Source organism: Lycium barbarum, chromosome 5 (genome assembly GCF_019175385.1).
Source record: "Lycium barbarum isolate Lr01 chromosome 5, ASM1917538v2, whole genome shotgun sequence".
In the NCBI taxonomy this organism is placed as follows: Eukaryota; Viridiplantae; Streptophyta; class Magnoliopsida; order Solanales; family Solanaceae; genus Lycium; species Lycium barbarum.
The window spans coordinates 85,913,366-85,932,234 of NC_083341.1; the positions used below are offsets into that span (position 1 = coordinate 85,913,366).

Sequence of the window (18,869 nt, forward strand, 5' to 3'; positions counted from 1 at the left end):
AATTAATACGCTACTAGAAGACCTTTTTAAAAAATACAACATCAATTGATCAAACTTTAATTTAATAAAAAGGAAAATGTCACAAGAATAGTAATGTAACTACTCTTTAATATAATCCTCCCACATGGTACAAACATAAATAACGGTTGGTAGAAGTTAATGAGGTCGCAAATGGTTGGTGGGAGTAATTGTTAAAAATATATACTAACTTATGGGTTTTTTTTTTTTTTAAATATAAACTTATGAGTCAAATTTTATATTTAAAAGTTTTGAAATCATGATTTGAAATCTTAAATCATATCTTTTTGAATGATTTAAAATTTTATCTCATAAAATGAAATCGCATATCTAAATACTATTTCATCTGATGACTTGAAATCATGACATGAAATTTCATGATTTTGGTGGAGTGTTTCGCTGTCTATTTTGACCGACTAGTCAAATAACTTTTCTTTTATGTTTTTTGTTTCGACAAGTAATGAAACAACTCACCGCCAAGAGATTAGTTCAACCTCGGAAAAAGCGAGAGAACTACTATTGAAACTTTCAAAGGGCCACTTTCGTCATTCAACACAAAATATAGCAGCCCCTTGTCCAAGTCTCAAACCTAACAAACCACCCTTCATTCTCTCTAGTTTCTTTCTCCCAAAAACCCTACTCTCTTTCCTCCATGGCAACACCAGAAACATCACGAGAACCATGTCCAGACCGCATCCTAGACGATCTCGGTGGTGCATTCGGTATGGGTGCAGTAGGCGGTTCCGCATTCCACTTCATTAAAGGGCTCTACAATTCACCTAAAGGCGAGCGCTTAATCGGTGGCACACAAGCTGTTCGTATGAATGCACCTAGGATTGGTGGTAGTTTCGCTGTATGGGGTGGTTTGTTCTCAGTATTTGATTGTAGTATGGTTTATGTTAGACAAAAAGAAGATCCTTGGAACTCTATTTTTGCAGGTGCTGCTACTGGTGGGTTTCTTCAGATGAGACAAGGTGTAAGGGCTGCTTCAAGGTCTGCGGTTTTTGGTGGGGTTCTTCTTGCGCTTATTGAAGGTGCTGGTATTATGTTGAATAAAGCTATGGTTGCTCCACAAGAAGCTCCTATTTTTGTTGATGATCCTTTAGGGCTACCTGGTGGGCCCTCTGTTCATGGTAATCAGGTTCCACAAGAAGAAAACGCGTCGTCGTCCTCGTGGTTTGGAGGAGGGTGGTTTGGTCAAGGAAAGAAAGAGGAAGAGAAGAAGAGTGGTGGTGGATCATCAAAAGTGGAGATTTTGGAGAGTTTTGATTCACCTATGCCTCCCACTTTTGAATTTAAGTGATTTGATTCAATCAAGTTACCTTGTTTTGGTTGAATATTATATTGTCTTGATGGAAACAATTTAAAGCACTGATCTTTGTTGTAGATTAAATGTGTTTCGCTTTGTAGGAGTAGGAATTAGTTTCACAATGTGATTTTCTTGATTTTTGTTACTGAGATTGATATGTTCTGTTACTTTTGAATGCAAGTGAAATTACAGATGATGTGATTCAATCAAGTTACCTCTTTTGGTTGAATGTTATGGGAAAGAACGATTTTGTCTTTAATGGGAACAACTTAAAGCAGTGATCTTTGTTGTAGAATAATAAGTGTTTGGCTTTGTAGGAATAGGAATTAATTTACAATTGTGATTCTTCTATTATTCTTGGTTTTTGTTACTGAGATTGATATGTTTTTGTTACTTTAATCTTTCAATAGGGAATGCAAAAGTCTGAAAGACAATAAATTTTATGTGCTTGTTTAGAAGTGGCTGTTCATTCAATTGAGTTTAGGGATTGTTTATTACTTCTCAGAGTTGATTTTCTCAAAGTTGCAGGCAGTGTTGGACATGTCCCTGTTTATTATGGTTGCCTTGGTCATTTTTGTTTTTGTCGGTTTTTAGCTTGTTATGTATTGCTGGAGCTTCTACAATGGAAGAGAATTTGGTGCAAACTTGTGCATAGACCTTTATGTAAATCTGCAGTTTGGAGGTGAATGAATGTACTTATGTTACTTTGAGTGCAAACTTTTGGAAATAAGGACACTTTAAGCTTAGCTTAACATTGCATGTCTTTCAACTCGGTTATAGGGTAGAATCCTAGCTGAGAGACTGCAGCTTTAGACAGGAGCATACTCATGGGCTTTCAGATATCTATAGGACTCAGTTTCTATGAGCAGATAAAGGGAAATTGGGCAAACCCTATTGCTGCTCTGGCTAGTGCAGTGGCAGTCACAGTCCTCATGTCCACTATCTATTTGAATCCCCTTCTTCTTCCCCCAACAAACCAGGGAAAAAGTCGACAATCATGGCAACTCACAGCTTGACTCTCACAATATCCCTTCTTCTCATGCTCCTCTTCTCCACATTATCCTTTCCATCGAAACCTACGATGAAAACTACAGCACTCACCGTCGAACCGACGATGAAGTTGCGGCGCTGTACATTGGTAACGTTTGCCATCATGGCCTGTGTATGGGTAGTCTTCTTCAGTGTCATTTTTATGATGAAATCAAAGGCATAGTCCATAAAACCGCCATTGCAACCTTCATCATAGGAAGTATCACCATCTACCAGCTCTTGCTCCGATAATCACATCACCAGTTACTATGGATATACTGCTTCAACAAAAGCAAATGCAGACAATGCCCACCAACTCCCATAGCTTCCTTGATCCTTAACACCAACAACGCCACCTTTTTCTCTCCCGTCTACTGATTCCGGCAAGTTATCCCAACTTTGGGCTTTTGTTCTTTGACAACCTCCGACGGTCAGAGGAACTCTTTTCGTACCCAAGTAAATTGACCTGTACTCCTCGCTAGTCAGATGGGCAAATTTCGTCAATCTGAGCTTGTAATGTAATTAAAGTTATCCTTGAAGATCTGAAACCGCTTGTCTTTCTAGTCTAACGCATCGTACGAGTAGAACTCTTTTCCAAATAAGAGTTACAAGCTCGGATTGACGGAATTTGCCCATCTGACTAACAAGAAAGGGTTGGTGGTGGTGTTAAGGATCAAGGAAGTTGTGGGAGTTGTTGGGCATTGTCTGCAATTGCTTCTGTTGAAGTAGTATATCCAATAGTAACTGGTGATGTGATATCAGTATTGGAGCAAGAGCTGGTGGATTGTGATACTTCCTATTATGAAGGTTGCAATGGTGGTCTTATGGACTATGCCTTTGATTTCATCATAAAAATGACACTGAAGAAGACTACCCAACACAGGCCATGATGGCAAATGTGACCAATTAATTAAGGAATAATGGCCAAGGTTGTTACAGTAGATGGGTATGAAGATGTTCTCGCTAATAATGAAAAGGAAACCCTCCTCCCCCCCGCCGGCCCGGAGTCCAATCTCCCATCAAGCCACGCACAGCTTGTGATGATTATTCTGAGATCACCACTTGCTGCTGTATCCTTGAGTACTATATAACTCTTGCTTCTCTTGGGATGCGGCCCTTTTGAAGGAGCTACTTGCTGTAGAGACCCCTATAGTTGCTGCCCACCCGACTATCCTGTTCGCAACGTCACTTGCTCTATTAACAAGGACAACCCATCGGGAGTGAAGGCAATGAAGCACATTCTTGAACAACCAATCGGGGCGTTCAGAAATGGAGGGGAAAGGAGAACTTTTTGAAATTTTACAAGCACCAATACTGTGGAATGAGGTGAAAGAGCAAGGTTAACAGAGGATGTAAAAATTATGCTGATGCTTGCTAGGGTGTGCAAAGACCAGTTTAACCGATAAACCGAACCAATAAAAACGCTATTGGTTTATCGATATCGGGTTATTGGATTAACGGTTTTGTAATTTTGTTTTATTGGGTTATCGGTTCGGTTTCCGGTTTTAAGGATTTAGTTACTGGTTAAACCGATAACCCAGTAAGCTTATATTAAAATTACATTTTTATCCATAATTATATATTAGTGGCTTTAAATTATAATTTTTAAATACACCCTACTTCTAAATTACTTACCGCAGGCACACTTATTCTAGTTATATTCTCTCAATTCTCAATTCTCATACGAACTAGGACTTGCGACGCTTCTCTCCCTCACTTCGCAAACGAAATCAGGGCTTGCGAGTTCTCTCAGTTTTGGATCTTTGAAGTTGCTGGTTTGGTGTTGCTAATGCTTACTTTTTGCATTTTATAGTTTGTCTTGTTGCTTGTGTTTTTTCTAAAGAAGTTGGGCTTGTTTATGAACAAATTTACTAAGAATTGCCCTTGTTTTATTTTTGAAAGATTGCTATAGTGCATTTTATAGCTTTTGTCTTGTAATTTGTGTAGACCTGTATGCATGAAGACTGTATATATGAACAAATGAAAACAAGACAAAGCAAAAAATAAAATAAAAAATTAATAGAGCATTTTCTTATCGGTTAAACTAAAAATCGAACCGTTAAAGGACCGAAAACCGAACAACCGAAAATCAATAACGATGGTTTTGATTTAGCGTATTTACAAACCGATGAACCGAACTGGTAATTCACAAAACTGAACCGAACCGATCGATAAGCACCCCTAGATGCTTGGCTTGACAACCTCGTTGGTGAATCGATTTGCAGACCTCATTTTCCAGCAGAAGTTGTTCAAACAGATAAATGCATAATCCTTAAAAGATGTTGATTAATGATTTGTATATATTGCTTTGTTGATGGCACTGCAATTTGCACGTGGAACTGCTTGTCGACGCCAATGCTACATGCTTGTTGACCCTTTTCCTTTTTGCAAATCCTGCTTTGGGATTTCTGTTGTTTCAGAAACCCTCTTTCAATTGTTTTCTTGCTCACACGATTAGCAGGCGACAAGGAACTGCAATTTTGTTATTTATGCCGAAATTGTACATACATCATTTGATAATTCATTTGAGTTAATAATTAAATATTTATAGATATTTAATGAATTTCTTAATATATATTAATACTTCGAGAAAGTTACTGTGAACCCATATCCTTTTTTTTTTGATGAAGTACTGTGAACCCATATCCTATAAGCTAGGACCGCTACAGTCACCAATTAACTGGCCGCAAGAAATGTCAAACGTTCAACAAATATACAGGAGCAAATTGATCCTTGATTATCTACAAACAAGGGAAATTTCCAGCTACTTCTCTACTAAGTTCTATTGGCAACAGTAAGTTTGGTAAAAAGATCGAAGAAAGTAGACAAACTGTAAAGCGTTGCGAATTACTTCAAACATCAAAATGAAGAGCGAGTTCGGATTCAACCCTTCCAAAATTGTAGCAAATGTTGTTTGCACCTGCATTTAATTCATCACTCCAGAGGCAAAGCCAAATCCAACAAGTAAAAACATGTACACTATGGACTCCATTCCTGGGTTGATGCTGGTTATTACTTTTGGGACATCTTCATTGTGGGGATTTCAAAATATAACTACTATTCACAACCAGCTTCATCACAGTTCCTAGACAAATTACTCTTCTTGAAGAATCACTCATGAATTACGATGTAGCATTTCAGCATTCAATGTACAGATATCCTTTAGTAACAAAAGACCAGACCTTTACCAAAAAGTATTGATTATCCACCCAGTTCTGCACGAGTTGGAATTACAGGTACAAGAAAATTCCCAAACGGAGAATCAAAGATTCTGAAATTGCCTGTGCAGCCATCTTGATGTGCTTGAGCTACTGCAAAATTCCTAGCCTGTTGTATCTTGGGATTAATGCTGTTTGTTTGTGCTGCAATCATCTACACGCACACACCAAATTTTGGATATCGCAACTTAACAAGCTTATAACAAAAGAATCAACCATGTGTAAGACATACCATAGGTTTATCGCTAGACGTTGCATCTATTGCTTTCTTTTTTGGTGGTGGGATGAAGGCCCTGCAGCAAGAATAGGCTAGAGTTGAGTAGTTTCTTGAAATAAAAACTAACAAATGTCATAGACACTCATACTGTTCATCAAGTTATCTTTTTACTCTTCTAATCAAGAAACTTGTTTTCTTATCATAATGGCAAACTTCACATCTCAATATTTTGAAGTAATATTAACAAATATAATCTTTATATAATTAAAACTCGATGTACCATATTTAAATTTTCTACTTTTAGCACTTCAACTTTACTTACAAACCTTTCGACCAATATTATAATTATTTATTAAACAAACAATTTCTCTTAGGGGTCATTTGTTTTATAGAGCAGTTATGCAGGGATTAATGAACAAGAATTGTAATATAGGGATTCATAATGCAAGAATTTATAATGTAGGGATTAGTAATTGTAATGATCTAATGGGAGAAGAGTGAAATAGGGTTAGGGATTTCAATTTCAATCCCAATTGATTAGCTGAATTGGGGGAAATGAGTCGGTGTATTACTACTACTTAGAAGAGGGAGTTTGGTCGTCCCTCTTCGTCGTCCGTTGATGGGCCCCATTAAAAAAAAAAAACTTTTGGGCCCTATATTAAACAAGCCCTAAAAAAAAAAAATTGTAAAAAAAAAAATTGTGGATACCATATATATTGAACTAATATTTAAAAAAAATTGTGGGCCCATATTAAATACCAACCAGTATTATAAAAAAAAAAAGTGAATCCCATATTTAAAAAACAAACAATGTTAAAAAAAAAAAAGTGGGCCCCATATTAAACACAATGCGTATTCGTGGCAAACACTAATATAATAAAGTTTTAGATACGGAGCACAAATTACAATGTTATATCAATCGTGTTTTGAACATAGTACATATAAAAAAAAAAATGGGCCCCATATTAAACAGGCCCATAAAAAAACAAAATTGTAAAAAAAATAAAATTGGGGGCCCCATATATATTAAATAACAACTAATATTAAAAAAATGTGGGCCCCATATTAAACACTATCCAGTATTAAAAAAAAAAAAGGTGGAACCCACCACATCCAAACTCACGGGAAAAAAAAAGTGAACCCCATATTAACAAAATCAAGTAATATTAAAAACAAAAGTGAATCCCATATTAAAAAAACAAACAATGTTAAAAAAAAATGTGGGCCCCATATTAAATACCGTGCGTATTCGTAGCAAACACTAATATAATAAAGTTTTAAATACGGAGCACAAACTACAATGTTATATTAATCGTGTTTTGAATATAGTATCCCATATTGACAAAATCAAGCAATATATAAAAAAAAAAAAATGAATCCCATATTAAAAAAATAAACAATGTCAAAAAAAAAAAGTGCAGACTTTGTATTCTTAGCAAACACTAATATAATAAAGTTTTAGATACGGAACACAAATTACAATGTTATATCAATCGTGGAACATAGTATATATAAGAAAAATAAAAATTGGGCCCCATATTAAACAGGCCCATTAAAAAAATTGTAAAAAAAAAATTGTGGGCCCTATATATATTAAATAACAACTAATATTAAAAAAATATGGGTTCCATATTAAACACCATCCAGTATTAAAAAAAAAAAAAAGTGGAACCCACCACATCCAAACTCACGGGAAAAAAAAGTGAACCCCATATTAACAAAATCAAGTAATATTAAAAAAAAGAAATTGTGGGCCCCATATTAAACACCGTGCGTATTCGTAGCAAACACTAATATAATAAAGTTTTAAATACATAGCACAAATTACAATGTTATATTAATCGTGTTTTGAACATAGTATCCCACATTGACAAAATCAAGCAATATATAAAAAAAAATAAAAAAAAATGAATCCCACATTGTGGGCCTTATATTAAACACCATCCAGTATTAAAAAAAAAAGTGGAACGCACCACATCCAAACTCACTGGAAAAAAAAAGTGGACCTCATATTAACAAAATCAAGCAATATTGAAAAAAAAAAGTGAATCCCATATTTAAAAAACAAACAATGTTAAAAAAAAATGTGGGCCCCATATTAAACACCATGCGTATTCGTAGCAAACACTAATATAATAAAATTTTAAATACGAAGCACAAACTACAATGTTATATTAATCGTGTTTTGAACATAGTATCTCATATTAATATAATTCAATTTGTTATAATTCACACAGCTGGAAACAGATCAATTAACGAATTGCTGGTATATTCTCAACTCCTATTCCAAATTCTCTTTCTCTCAACACAGATTCTTTCTTCATCTTCCTCACATCAATTCTTCTTCTATTGCAGGCTTATGCACCATTGGAGACTGTTTCTAAGCTCGGTGGATTGTAATAGAGTTAGGAACTGTAACCATTGTTTTAAAAGGCAGTGTTAGGACTCGCCCCGGGGCTCGCCTCGAGGCAGGACAGTGGCAAAACGCTCTGGGGCTAACGTGCGGGCTTAGTTCCTATGAGGCTTACACCCTAAGCGCCCAACCGTACGCCCTAAACACGCCTAACGCCCAACGCTCGCCTAACAGTTCTTACACAAATTATATTTTAAATTCCTTAATTAAAATCATTCACCCTCATAATTGTTTAACAAAATAATGATACTTAATAGTTTTTCATCTATAGAAATAGAAGATTGGGTGTAACTCATATAACAAGTCGTAGTATTGGATATTTACTATTTGAGAACGTCGTGAGGGTGAATATCACTTAATTTAAAAAAAAAAAAAAAAGCACACATAGCGGAATTGTACATTTTCACTTGTCATTGGTCATAAGTCCTATGTATCAGAATTATCATATAATTTTATTTTTTGTTCATGAAGAAGTTATGTTTTAATTGTAATATTGATTATTTTCTTATAGGGAGATAAAATGAATAGTATGATAGTAATAGTGTTTTAAGAAACTAAGTTTTTTTCCGTGTTTGAAAGTTAAAATGTTAGAATTGATTTGCATTTCATAATAGCTTTTATTTCATTGTATTGTTTATACTTGTAAAATTATGTTATATATAATTACAAGTTATAAGCGGTGTATAATGGATTGCTTTGATCATTTTTTTGTGAGGATCAACGCGCGCGCGCGTGCACACACAGATATATATATATATATATACAGTTTTCTTTTATTTTTTTTATGTAATTTTACCTATTTAAAAATATTTATTGTAATTATATTATTTTAAGAAATACTAAAAATTAAATACCCATGGGGTGTACGCCCCGTGCCTCGAGGCTTACGCCTCGTCGAGGCGTATGTAAAACGCCCCGCCTTTTGAAACACTGACTGTAACCATTTCCCATATATCAATAAAATCCCCTATTTCTGTTAATTTCAGTACAAGTTGATTACAATTCATAAGTAAATCATTACAGTAATCCAAGGATATTAATCCAGGCACAAATAATGCATGAATTGTAATGCAGAGATTAAAGTATGTGTTTTTCTTTACTTATTTTATGCAAATTGTTTAATACACGAGGGCTAATTTGATCATTTTAGTTGTTTTGATCCATGTATTACTAATCTCGTACTCTTGTTCCACCTTCTATCCCCCATAAAATAAAACATAGATTCCTACATAAATTATACATGTGTTATCTATGCAGGCAACAAAAATGACAACCAAATAGTGCATTGTAATGCTAATTTTATGCAAGTATCAAAAAGGTAACAAACACTGCATTACTATTGATAGATCTTACGCAACCATTATACACCTTATACATTCAATGAAAGGAGCCCTTAACTCCCTGCTAATCAAGTGGATTATCTATTATGAGAGGGGATAGCATGTGTGAAGCGTCAACAAGTTGGATATCCAGCAATTATGTTATACTTATAAAAGCATACTCCCCTGTTTCTGCAAAGAGAATGCTAGTTCTGCTGGATTGGTTTCAAACTCGGCCAAATGGAGGACATAAATTCAGTTTACCCGCAACAATCTGTTAGCTACTAAATAGCTTTCTAACCAGTCAAGGTTGGATTTGCTTTCGATTTAGTTGTTGTTAGCTGGCCCTATGTGTGAAACCTTTACTTGACCCAGGGGAGTCTTCCTCCAATGAGAATAACTAATGTTTTTGGGCAAGACAAGAAAGGATTTCCTGCTTTAGAGCAATATTCTGTTGTTTCAGTTGTTTAAGCTTCATCAAGAGTATTTATGTTTCTATAACAGGAGTATTGATATTTAAAATCCTAAAAGAAACAAAGAATTCAGATCAAGCAGACCTAACAAAAACGGAATACTTCTCAACTATCTGTCGTCATTAAACTTCCTCCCACTCACACATAGTAACTCTCAGCTCATGTGCTTTAGAGCAAACATCTCTAATGCTGAATTTTGGGTAGCCACACCTATTCTTTTACATGTATTCACCAGTTTGTCATTGTATAATAATAATTTTTCCAAAAGAGAATTTTTCAGTAATCAAAAGAAGCATGTATAGTTTTTCTAATAATTAGTTGCTGATTTCACAATAAAAATAAATAAATTAGTAACTGATTGCTTCTCAAAAGAATGTTACTGATTTCTATGATGTAGAGAAAAACATCAAAAGATGCTTTCATCAAAATATAACATCTCAGAGTGGTTGAAATTAGGGTGAGATCTTGTCTATAAGTTGCAACATAGAACTAGTCAATGCACAAGACTTTGAAAAATGAGAATAGTTAATCAAGATTCAACACAAGGGAGGTACCAAGATGAAGCGACAGTTTTAGAAAGAAACCTTACGGTGGCATTATGTAATTAACCGTTAGATAAAAGACATCAGTGACCTCAGGACCTTGGTACAGTGATAAGAGCGTATGTAATTGTGATGTGTGGGTTAGACACACGCCACGGGTTCGAACTCTCTCGCGGACAAAAGCCTGGTATTTAAGTGGGGAACGGTAGAGGGCAGCCGATTATCCACCAGTTCTGAACTGTGTGCCACCGACTCTCAGGAATTTCTTAGTTATAGAAAAAAATAGATAAAGGACATTATTGGATTAACCCGATATAAAAGTAATCGCCAAGACTGCATGAGCTAACCAAGTAAAAGTTACATTCCTACAAATAATGATAGTGAAGAACAACATTCTTTTTTCATCTCCTCAAATCAATAACTAAACAAATAACGAGAAAAACAGTAGCATACAGTAGAAGACTTTAACAACTGCACGAGACACTTAACTGATTGCATACCAAAATTATAGACTTATACCAACTATTAAATTGCGTGAACAACTCTAAAAGCTTTTAGATAAGATGGTTTGCATAATTAAACACGGTACGAAAGCAAATAGAGGTTTCAAGTCTCAACCCCGCAAATCAATGAAAATATTTCCACATAACTCAATCCTAAAAAAAGAATCAGTACTATAAAGGCATAGAGTAGACCTAAATAAATAAACAATAAGTGACATATCTCTAAGCAGAGGCGAGGTGCACCACTAAAAAAGAAGAAAAAAAAAATTAAATGGGAATTGATCCTTAACCTCTTGGTAAATAAATTAGAATTAAACCAAGTGCACCATTCAACCTTTTTGTAGCATGGGCACCAGCAGATAATATTATATCAATTCTAGAAAATATGCACATAAATACTTAATTTTACCGAGAGACCATGGGTTCAAGTGCCCAATTTAATACATAAATTCGCCCTTGTGTGCACATGAACCCATGGTCCTCCATATATTTTAAAAAAGAGATAACGGTCAAAAATACACCTCAAGTATCACATTTTTTTGAGCTTCCTACCTAAACTATCACCAACTAATTTGCAAAACACACCTCAACTATCAGTTGTTCACTTTTTCTACCTGAGCTATCATCAACTAGTTTGCAAAACACACCTCATTAAAAGTGAACAACTGATAGTTGAGGTGTATTTTGCAAACTAGTTGTGATAGTTTAGGTAGGAAACTCTCACACCTGTTCAGGTAGGAAACTAAAAAAAAGTGATACTTGAGGTGTGTTTTTGATCATTATCTCTTTTTAAAATTGGTATAATATTATCCGTTGGCACTGCTATAAGAAGGCTAAATGGTGCACTTGGTTGAAAGGTTGAGTTATTTAGCTAGAGGACCAGGGATGAATTCCCACTTAATACAATTTTTTCCTTTTTTTTTTGTTTTAGTGGTGTACCCATGTTCTAGAAATCCTACATTCGCCTCTGCGTGCACCGTAATTTACATAGTAAACTCACCCATGTCTTTAAGAATTTAGCTTTAGGACGAGATAGTTCACATAATTTAGTAGCAATTGTCCCTTTATCACACTATGTTTAGCATAATATCAAGGAGACTAGAATGCTTTTTTTTTTTCTTGTGACTTCCAAAATAAGTGGCAGAGAAGCAATTTAGCATTGCATATTAGGTTATGAATAATGAATTTGCAAACTAGCTGAATAATGGCTACTGATAATCAAAGTAAAAGTCAATTAAATTGATTACCTGCGAGGAGGTTCACTTTCGATTTTCCTTCGCTTCGGTTCAGAAGACATGTCACACTTCTCTCAAATTGAGCCCTACCACACCCTTAAAGGCCCCTGCTTTTTAATATCAGAAGATGCTCTACTTGGTTCTTCTTGATTATCTAATGGTCCGAATGGAGACCATTACTATTAAAGAAGAAATTCCACAAACTGTTCTTCGAATGGGTGGTCTAATATTTTACCTTATTTTGAAGTAATTGCACTGTTTGTCCTTCAAATAAACTGGTCTTTGATTTTTGGCGAGTTTGGGGTTAAAATAATCGCTTATCTATCGGAGTAAGTTTATTTTGGTCCCTCAACTATAATCCTGAGCATATTTAATTTCTTATCTATGAGAGTAAGTTCATTTGGTCCCTCAAATATAACCTTGAGCATATTTAATCCCTTAACTATGCTAAAGTGGAGCCCTTTTGGTCTCCCTAACAGAATCCGTTCAGAAAGTAATGGTGCTAAACCCCTATGACACTCACGTGACTCGTAAGTGTCACGACCCAACTAGTGGGTCATGACGGGTACCCGGAGCTGACTACCGAGCACCACTCATCATGCTATCTATCATGCTCAACCGGGACATACATCATTCTCACCACATGACTTATCACGAAACAATCTCCAAATATCTTCCCAAAATATGTGTATACGCATAAGCCCACGAGGCTACAAAAATGATGTACAGAATATACAAGGAAGGAGTCACTTAACATCTACAACCCACACATAAGTATCTACGAGCCTCTAACTGAAGTACTGAAATCATAAAGGCGGGACAGGACCCCGGCATGCCCCAATATGTTCACAAAAGAATATACCAAGAAATAGCGACTCCGAAGTAGTGAAGTGCTCCTGCAAATCTGCTGAGAAAGCTCCTAAGCGTCTGCGCCGTCTTCCTGTCTACCTATGGGCATGAACATAGCGTCCATAAAAGAATAAGGACATCAGTACGAACAATGTACTAAGTATGCAAGGCATGTACAATAGCATAATAAAGAAACGAGTGAGCATAAGATAAAGAACAAACCTGTAACTGATTGCCTCTTAAGGCGGAGTCATGCATGCTAATTTTTATAATAAAAATAATATCATATCATACATATATATAAGTTTCCCGACCATATAGGTACGATGTGATCATCATTAGCCCGCGTCCAGGCCTCCCGCGTCCGGGGCGTAAGCTGCCCACTGCAGTGGTGTGTCTGCCCGGCTATGTAGACACGGTGTGATCATACATGAAAATAACATAAAGCATGCATGAGAGCCCAAATGAAAGCTATGACTTTATCGGAGTGACGTAAGGTCGGTAACCTCCGATACATTATGAAATAGTCATCGTCGCTACGTCTCACTTTGAAGGAACTAATATCATGAGGTGAGACAACAATAAGAAACAACATCAATGAAATCAAAAAGATGGGATCATCAAGCCCATATTAGCATCATCTCATAGGCTTCGGAATCTCTGAAATAGCATCATTATCATGGACCATATCTCATCTTTATCTCATAGGAAACTCTTAAGACTCATGAACTTTCAACTCTTAGGATATAATAAGATCATGGAATATAGAAAAGAGATCATAGCATAGAAGTCATGCCTCTGAAAGAAGGGGACTAGCCTTACATACCTTTACGTCTTCTTAACTTTATCAACTAAACGTTTTCCTTCCAAGCTCACGATTCTACATCTAAGAGAATTGTACTAAGGTTAGATTATTAGAAATGCGTTTAAGTCTAGGCTAAAACGACTAAGGACTAATGAAAATTGGGCAACACCTCCTTTGTTTCTACAACTTTCCCCATACAATAAACAACTCCTAAACATCCATGACAGCACCCATAATATCATAATCAATAGATTCTTCAAGTTAAACATTGTTTACTTCTCAAATTCACCTTCAAATCATCCATAACCATGACTATACTATAACGTCATATTTATTCTTCACATAACACTTCTTTAACGTCATTAGCATCATTTAGAACAAGATTATACTCACCTCATTCTAAGAATCATGATTCACATTAACTTACTACTCAAAATACCATTTTCTCCATATTTGAACTCATATTCTACTTTCTTCTCTAACTCAAGTCCTTCAACCACTCAATACTCTTAATAACATGAAATGAACACAAAACTCACCTTTGAATATGTAGGAATGGGATTTGGATGAAAATACTTCACTTGAAGAAAACCCCAACTTCAATACCAAATGAATTCTTGGCTTCTACCAACCCTAGTGGGCCTCTCTTGCATTTAATCCCCTTGATTCTTGGTAATTACTCCTTGTTTTCTCTTGGATATGTGCTCATATGGTGTATGGAATATTCTAGAGGTCTCATGAAGTGTGGAGAAGGTGAAGTCTGAAAAAAATGAAGACAAGGGTCGTCTATTTATAACTGAAACTGGAAGGTTCCAGAGAAGCGGTTTGACGAGCGGGTCGACGGTCCGTTGACTTGCTTCGTCGACTTACGCTTGTAAATCCCTAATTGCAGAAACATGTTGACGGTTGGGTCGACGTGTCGATGGCCCGTCGACAGTGACTGGCAGAATTTCCTGATTCAGTTAAGATTTCGTCGGTTCGATCCGTTCAGCTTCTAACTCCATACTTTACCCAGAATACCTACCGATACCTTTGTAACCAGTGTACAACACTTTATGTCCCCAAACTCGGGCACGGGTCTCCATTCTCATGACATACTCGACTAGAAAATCATTAGTTCTACTATGACAAAGACGAGGGGCGTAACAGTAAGAGGCTAAATTCATCGGACAAAATGAAAAGCAGAGTAATGACATTTCTCTAAAAAATGCAACTCATATAAAATATTAGCAAAGCAACTCGTAATATTTGGATCGTATGGTTGGTAATCAACTCTTAAACGACAATTTGACAGCACACATGGAACCGTTCCATTTATTTTGAAAGCATGGGAATATAATGTTTTTTTTTTGTTAAATATTAAAAAAAACGTAAAATTCTCTTTAACAACTGTTATAAATTATCTTGATAATTGGTGTAACCGCTCAAATTTTTTCGGAAGCATGTGAATGCAAGTGTCAATACATTAGATAAAGTTTTTCCGTGTTTTAAAAGATCAACTTCGTCTTGTTCCAACCAATTAAACCTTTCTACGGCGAGGCTAGGGCTTTTTCTGGTGAAGTATTTCTTCGTATAAAGTTTGGGGGAAAGGCGAAATAGTTTAGTATTTTTGTCCGATAGATTTAGCCTTTTACGAGTCACATGAGTGTCACAAGGGTTTAGCACAGTTACGTTTTGAACGGGTTCTGTTAGGAAGACAAAAAATGCTCCACTTTAGCATAGTTAAGGGATTAAATATGCTCAGGGTTATATTTGAGGGACCAAAATGAACGTACTCTCATAGATAAGGGATAAAATATGCTCAGGGTTATATTTGAGGTACCAAAATGAACCTACTCCTATAGAGAAGGGATTATTTTAGCCCAAAACTCATTTTTGGCCTTCAAATGGGCTAGTCTTCTAGGCATTAGTTGTTCGGAAAAGGGTTATATATATCCCTGTACTATCTCGAAATAGTTGTACCCATCGCCCGTTTCATTTTTTGATGACATATACCCCCCCCCCCCCCCCCCAACACCACTACTATCTTTTTTTAATATAAATACCCCTGCGTCTAACAACTCTTGCGTCTAACAACTCCTGTAACAGAGACACGTGGCATGATCTAAACGCCCCATTTTTTTTCCTTTTTATTTAATTAAAATTCCCAGGCCCCCAATTCTAACACCCAAATGTTATAACCCGAACTTGTAACCTATTAGAAATCCATACATAATTAAGGGATCGCATGGAAAACCGGTGGTGCGATGGAGTTTGGCGGTGATTTTCAGCCGAGGAACTAGGGCTATGGAGGAAAATCAATATCTCTAATGTCTACTCAATGTGCTTAGTGTGTATTCTCTGTTCCGTATGTGTGTGACCTTCTCTCCGTGCTCTCTTGATTTTTGTCACTGTACAAATGCCCTATCTAATTAAACCATATGAAATCGTTTGTATCAGTGCAATTGTGTGATATATATCTATCTATGTGTGTTCTGTCAAAGCCCCTCCACGTAAGGAAATGGATACTCCCCATACGAACTTTACCTTTCGAATCTCCACTCTCTTCCTCCTCCCCGCCATTCACTTCTATAACCGGCAAGAATTTTACACCCATTTATTGTTCATTTTCAGAAATTGAAGAGGCCTTTAATTCTCTAAGTCCCCGCCCAAAAAAATACCTAGCTTATAAAATAATTGTTCAAAAAACTTAAGCACAGCGAACACAGATGAAAAGAGAGAGAAGAGAGAACAAAAACATAGAATCAACTGCAGATCATAACTGAGTATGGGTCGTGGGTTCGGGTTATAATATTTGGGTATTAGAATTGGGGGTTTGGGTATTAGAATTGGGGGTTTGGGTATTTTAAATAAACAAAAAGAAAAAAACAGATGGGGCATTTAGATCATGCCACGTGTCCCCGTTAAAGGAGTCGTTGGACGCAGGGGTATATATATTTAAAAAGATAAGGGTGGGGGTATATATCATCGAAAAGCGAAACGGGCAATGGGTACAACTATTTCGAGACAGTACAGGGGTATATATAACCCCTTTCCTTAAATTCTTTAAGGGAGCTAGCATAACTTGTGGATATTATGATGCGTAACTTATGTCCCTCTAGGCATAAATTCGACTTTGAAGGGAAAAAATTAAAGACCGGCATAAAATAGGGATAAAAGTGCAAATAACCCCCTTATTTTTAAGAGAAAGGTCACAACTAGCTTTTCGGCCAAAACTATTGACAATTGGATGGCCCAAGTTGCTCCAAGCCCATTTCGTAGCCTCTAAACTAATCCAAACGCTAGCCAAAAATTAAATAAGGATGCTTTTAAACACAAACTAACCCGAGAAAATCACTGATCTGAAAAATATCTTTCTACACGATTTGCCTCATGCAATCGCGCTTTGAGAACGAAAACTTCAACCTATAAAAGGCATAAAAAATGACCGTAAATTCAATTTGCAACAAAATCTAGGGTTTCTAAGGAGTAAAATTAGCATAGAGCTTTACAAAAATAGTTGATCTGTAAAGCTTTTCACGTAAATTGCGGCCGCAAATCACATTGATTGAGTTGATTTTGTTCTGAAATTGCGGAATTAATACATAATAATGTCTTCTGTTGCAAATACGACTCCAATTTTGGTTCCAATTTTGATACAACATGGTGGTAATTGGTTAAACAACAATGATTTTGTTAATTACAATATCAACGGAATTATGATCTATTCATATTGTAGTTATGAGTATTTTGTTGATGAGATATACAAGCAATTAGGTAGGGATCAACTACAACTTTAATGGAGATTAAGTAATTGGTAAGGGCTAGACCAATGCCTATATACAGTGATATGAGTGTCTGATTATATATGGCGATGAAGAAACAAAACCTAGATATCAATGAATATTCATCCACCATGCATAACATTGAAAAATGCTACTGAATGTTCAAATTGTAACTTGGTGGGAACAACTTCAGCTGCTATACAATATCAGGAGATAGAAGGAGTACATATTCCTCCAATGGCTATAGTTGATTAGGGAAGTGACGATGATTTTCAGGACATAGCAATGGAGGAGAACATAATACAACATCCACTTCATAAGGAAATTGCACAAGGTCAATTGTATTGGGACAAAGATACAATATCTAGTGTAATGAAGCACTACACAATACGAGAGAGATTTCTATTTATAGTCGACAGATCATTGAAAACAAGGTATGATTTCTATCTGTAATGTATAGAAACTGTATAATTCTTGTATAAATTTGTATCACTAATCATGTACATGTCATAATTTGCACGATCAAATATCTATCCTACGTTGTGCCTGATTTTCACCTAGAGGATAGACCAGGTTTCCAAGTTACGTTTGCAGAACAATGAAGAACAGAAAAGTAAGGACATAGTATTTTTTACGCGGAACCACCCAACTCATAAAGGTGAAAAACCACGACCTATACCTCTTCAGGATTTGACCCGATACTCCACTATCATTGTGAGCCGCAACAAATTCACATTACAAACTCTGCAACCTAGGAACTAACTCTAATTCCTATCTCAATAATCTCCCTACACTATTGAACCCTCCTCAAGTTTCCCTCAACTTGAAGCTAAATTTGACAAGTGTTTATACCTATTAAAAATGCTTCTATGAAAGATATAAAGGTTCAACGCAATAAACAATCCTAATACAAGAAGATTCTAGACTTGGATACTGTATGACATTGCTCAATGAAACAAGTTCTTCAATCTTATCCTTCGTATCAGGTCGCACTTCAGGAATCAGAACTCACAAATATTGCTTTTACTTTATTTGCTCAAATTCTACTTTTCTTTCTATGTAAGTGCGTGACTTTCTTCCAAAGTAGAATTATATATATATATATATATATATATATATATATATATATATATATATATATATATATATATATATATATAAACCTGCTTGATAAG

The 18,869-nt window shown here is 35.7% G+C and overlaps 1 protein-coding gene and 1 pseudogene across 1 annotated transcript; both read left to right on the top strand.

Annotated features, from left to right (window-relative positions):
- The first annotated feature begins 549 nt into the window (after positions 1 to 549).
- On the top strand, positions 550 to 1,537 carry LOC132641043 (mitochondrial import inner membrane translocase subunit TIM17-2-like). Its single transcript, XM_060357917.1, has one exon. It carries the CDS (start codon positions 671 to 673, stop codon positions 1,319 to 1,321), a length of 651 nt encoding a protein of 216 aa, XP_060213900.1. The 5' UTR covers positions 550 to 670; the 3' UTR covers positions 1,322 to 1,537.
- Positions 1,538 to 2,154: 617 nt separating this feature from the next.
- LOC132639549 (probable cysteine protease RD21B) lies at positions 2,155 to 3,911 on the top strand (annotated as a pseudogene).
- Positions 3,912 to 18,869: the final 14,958 nt, after the last annotated feature.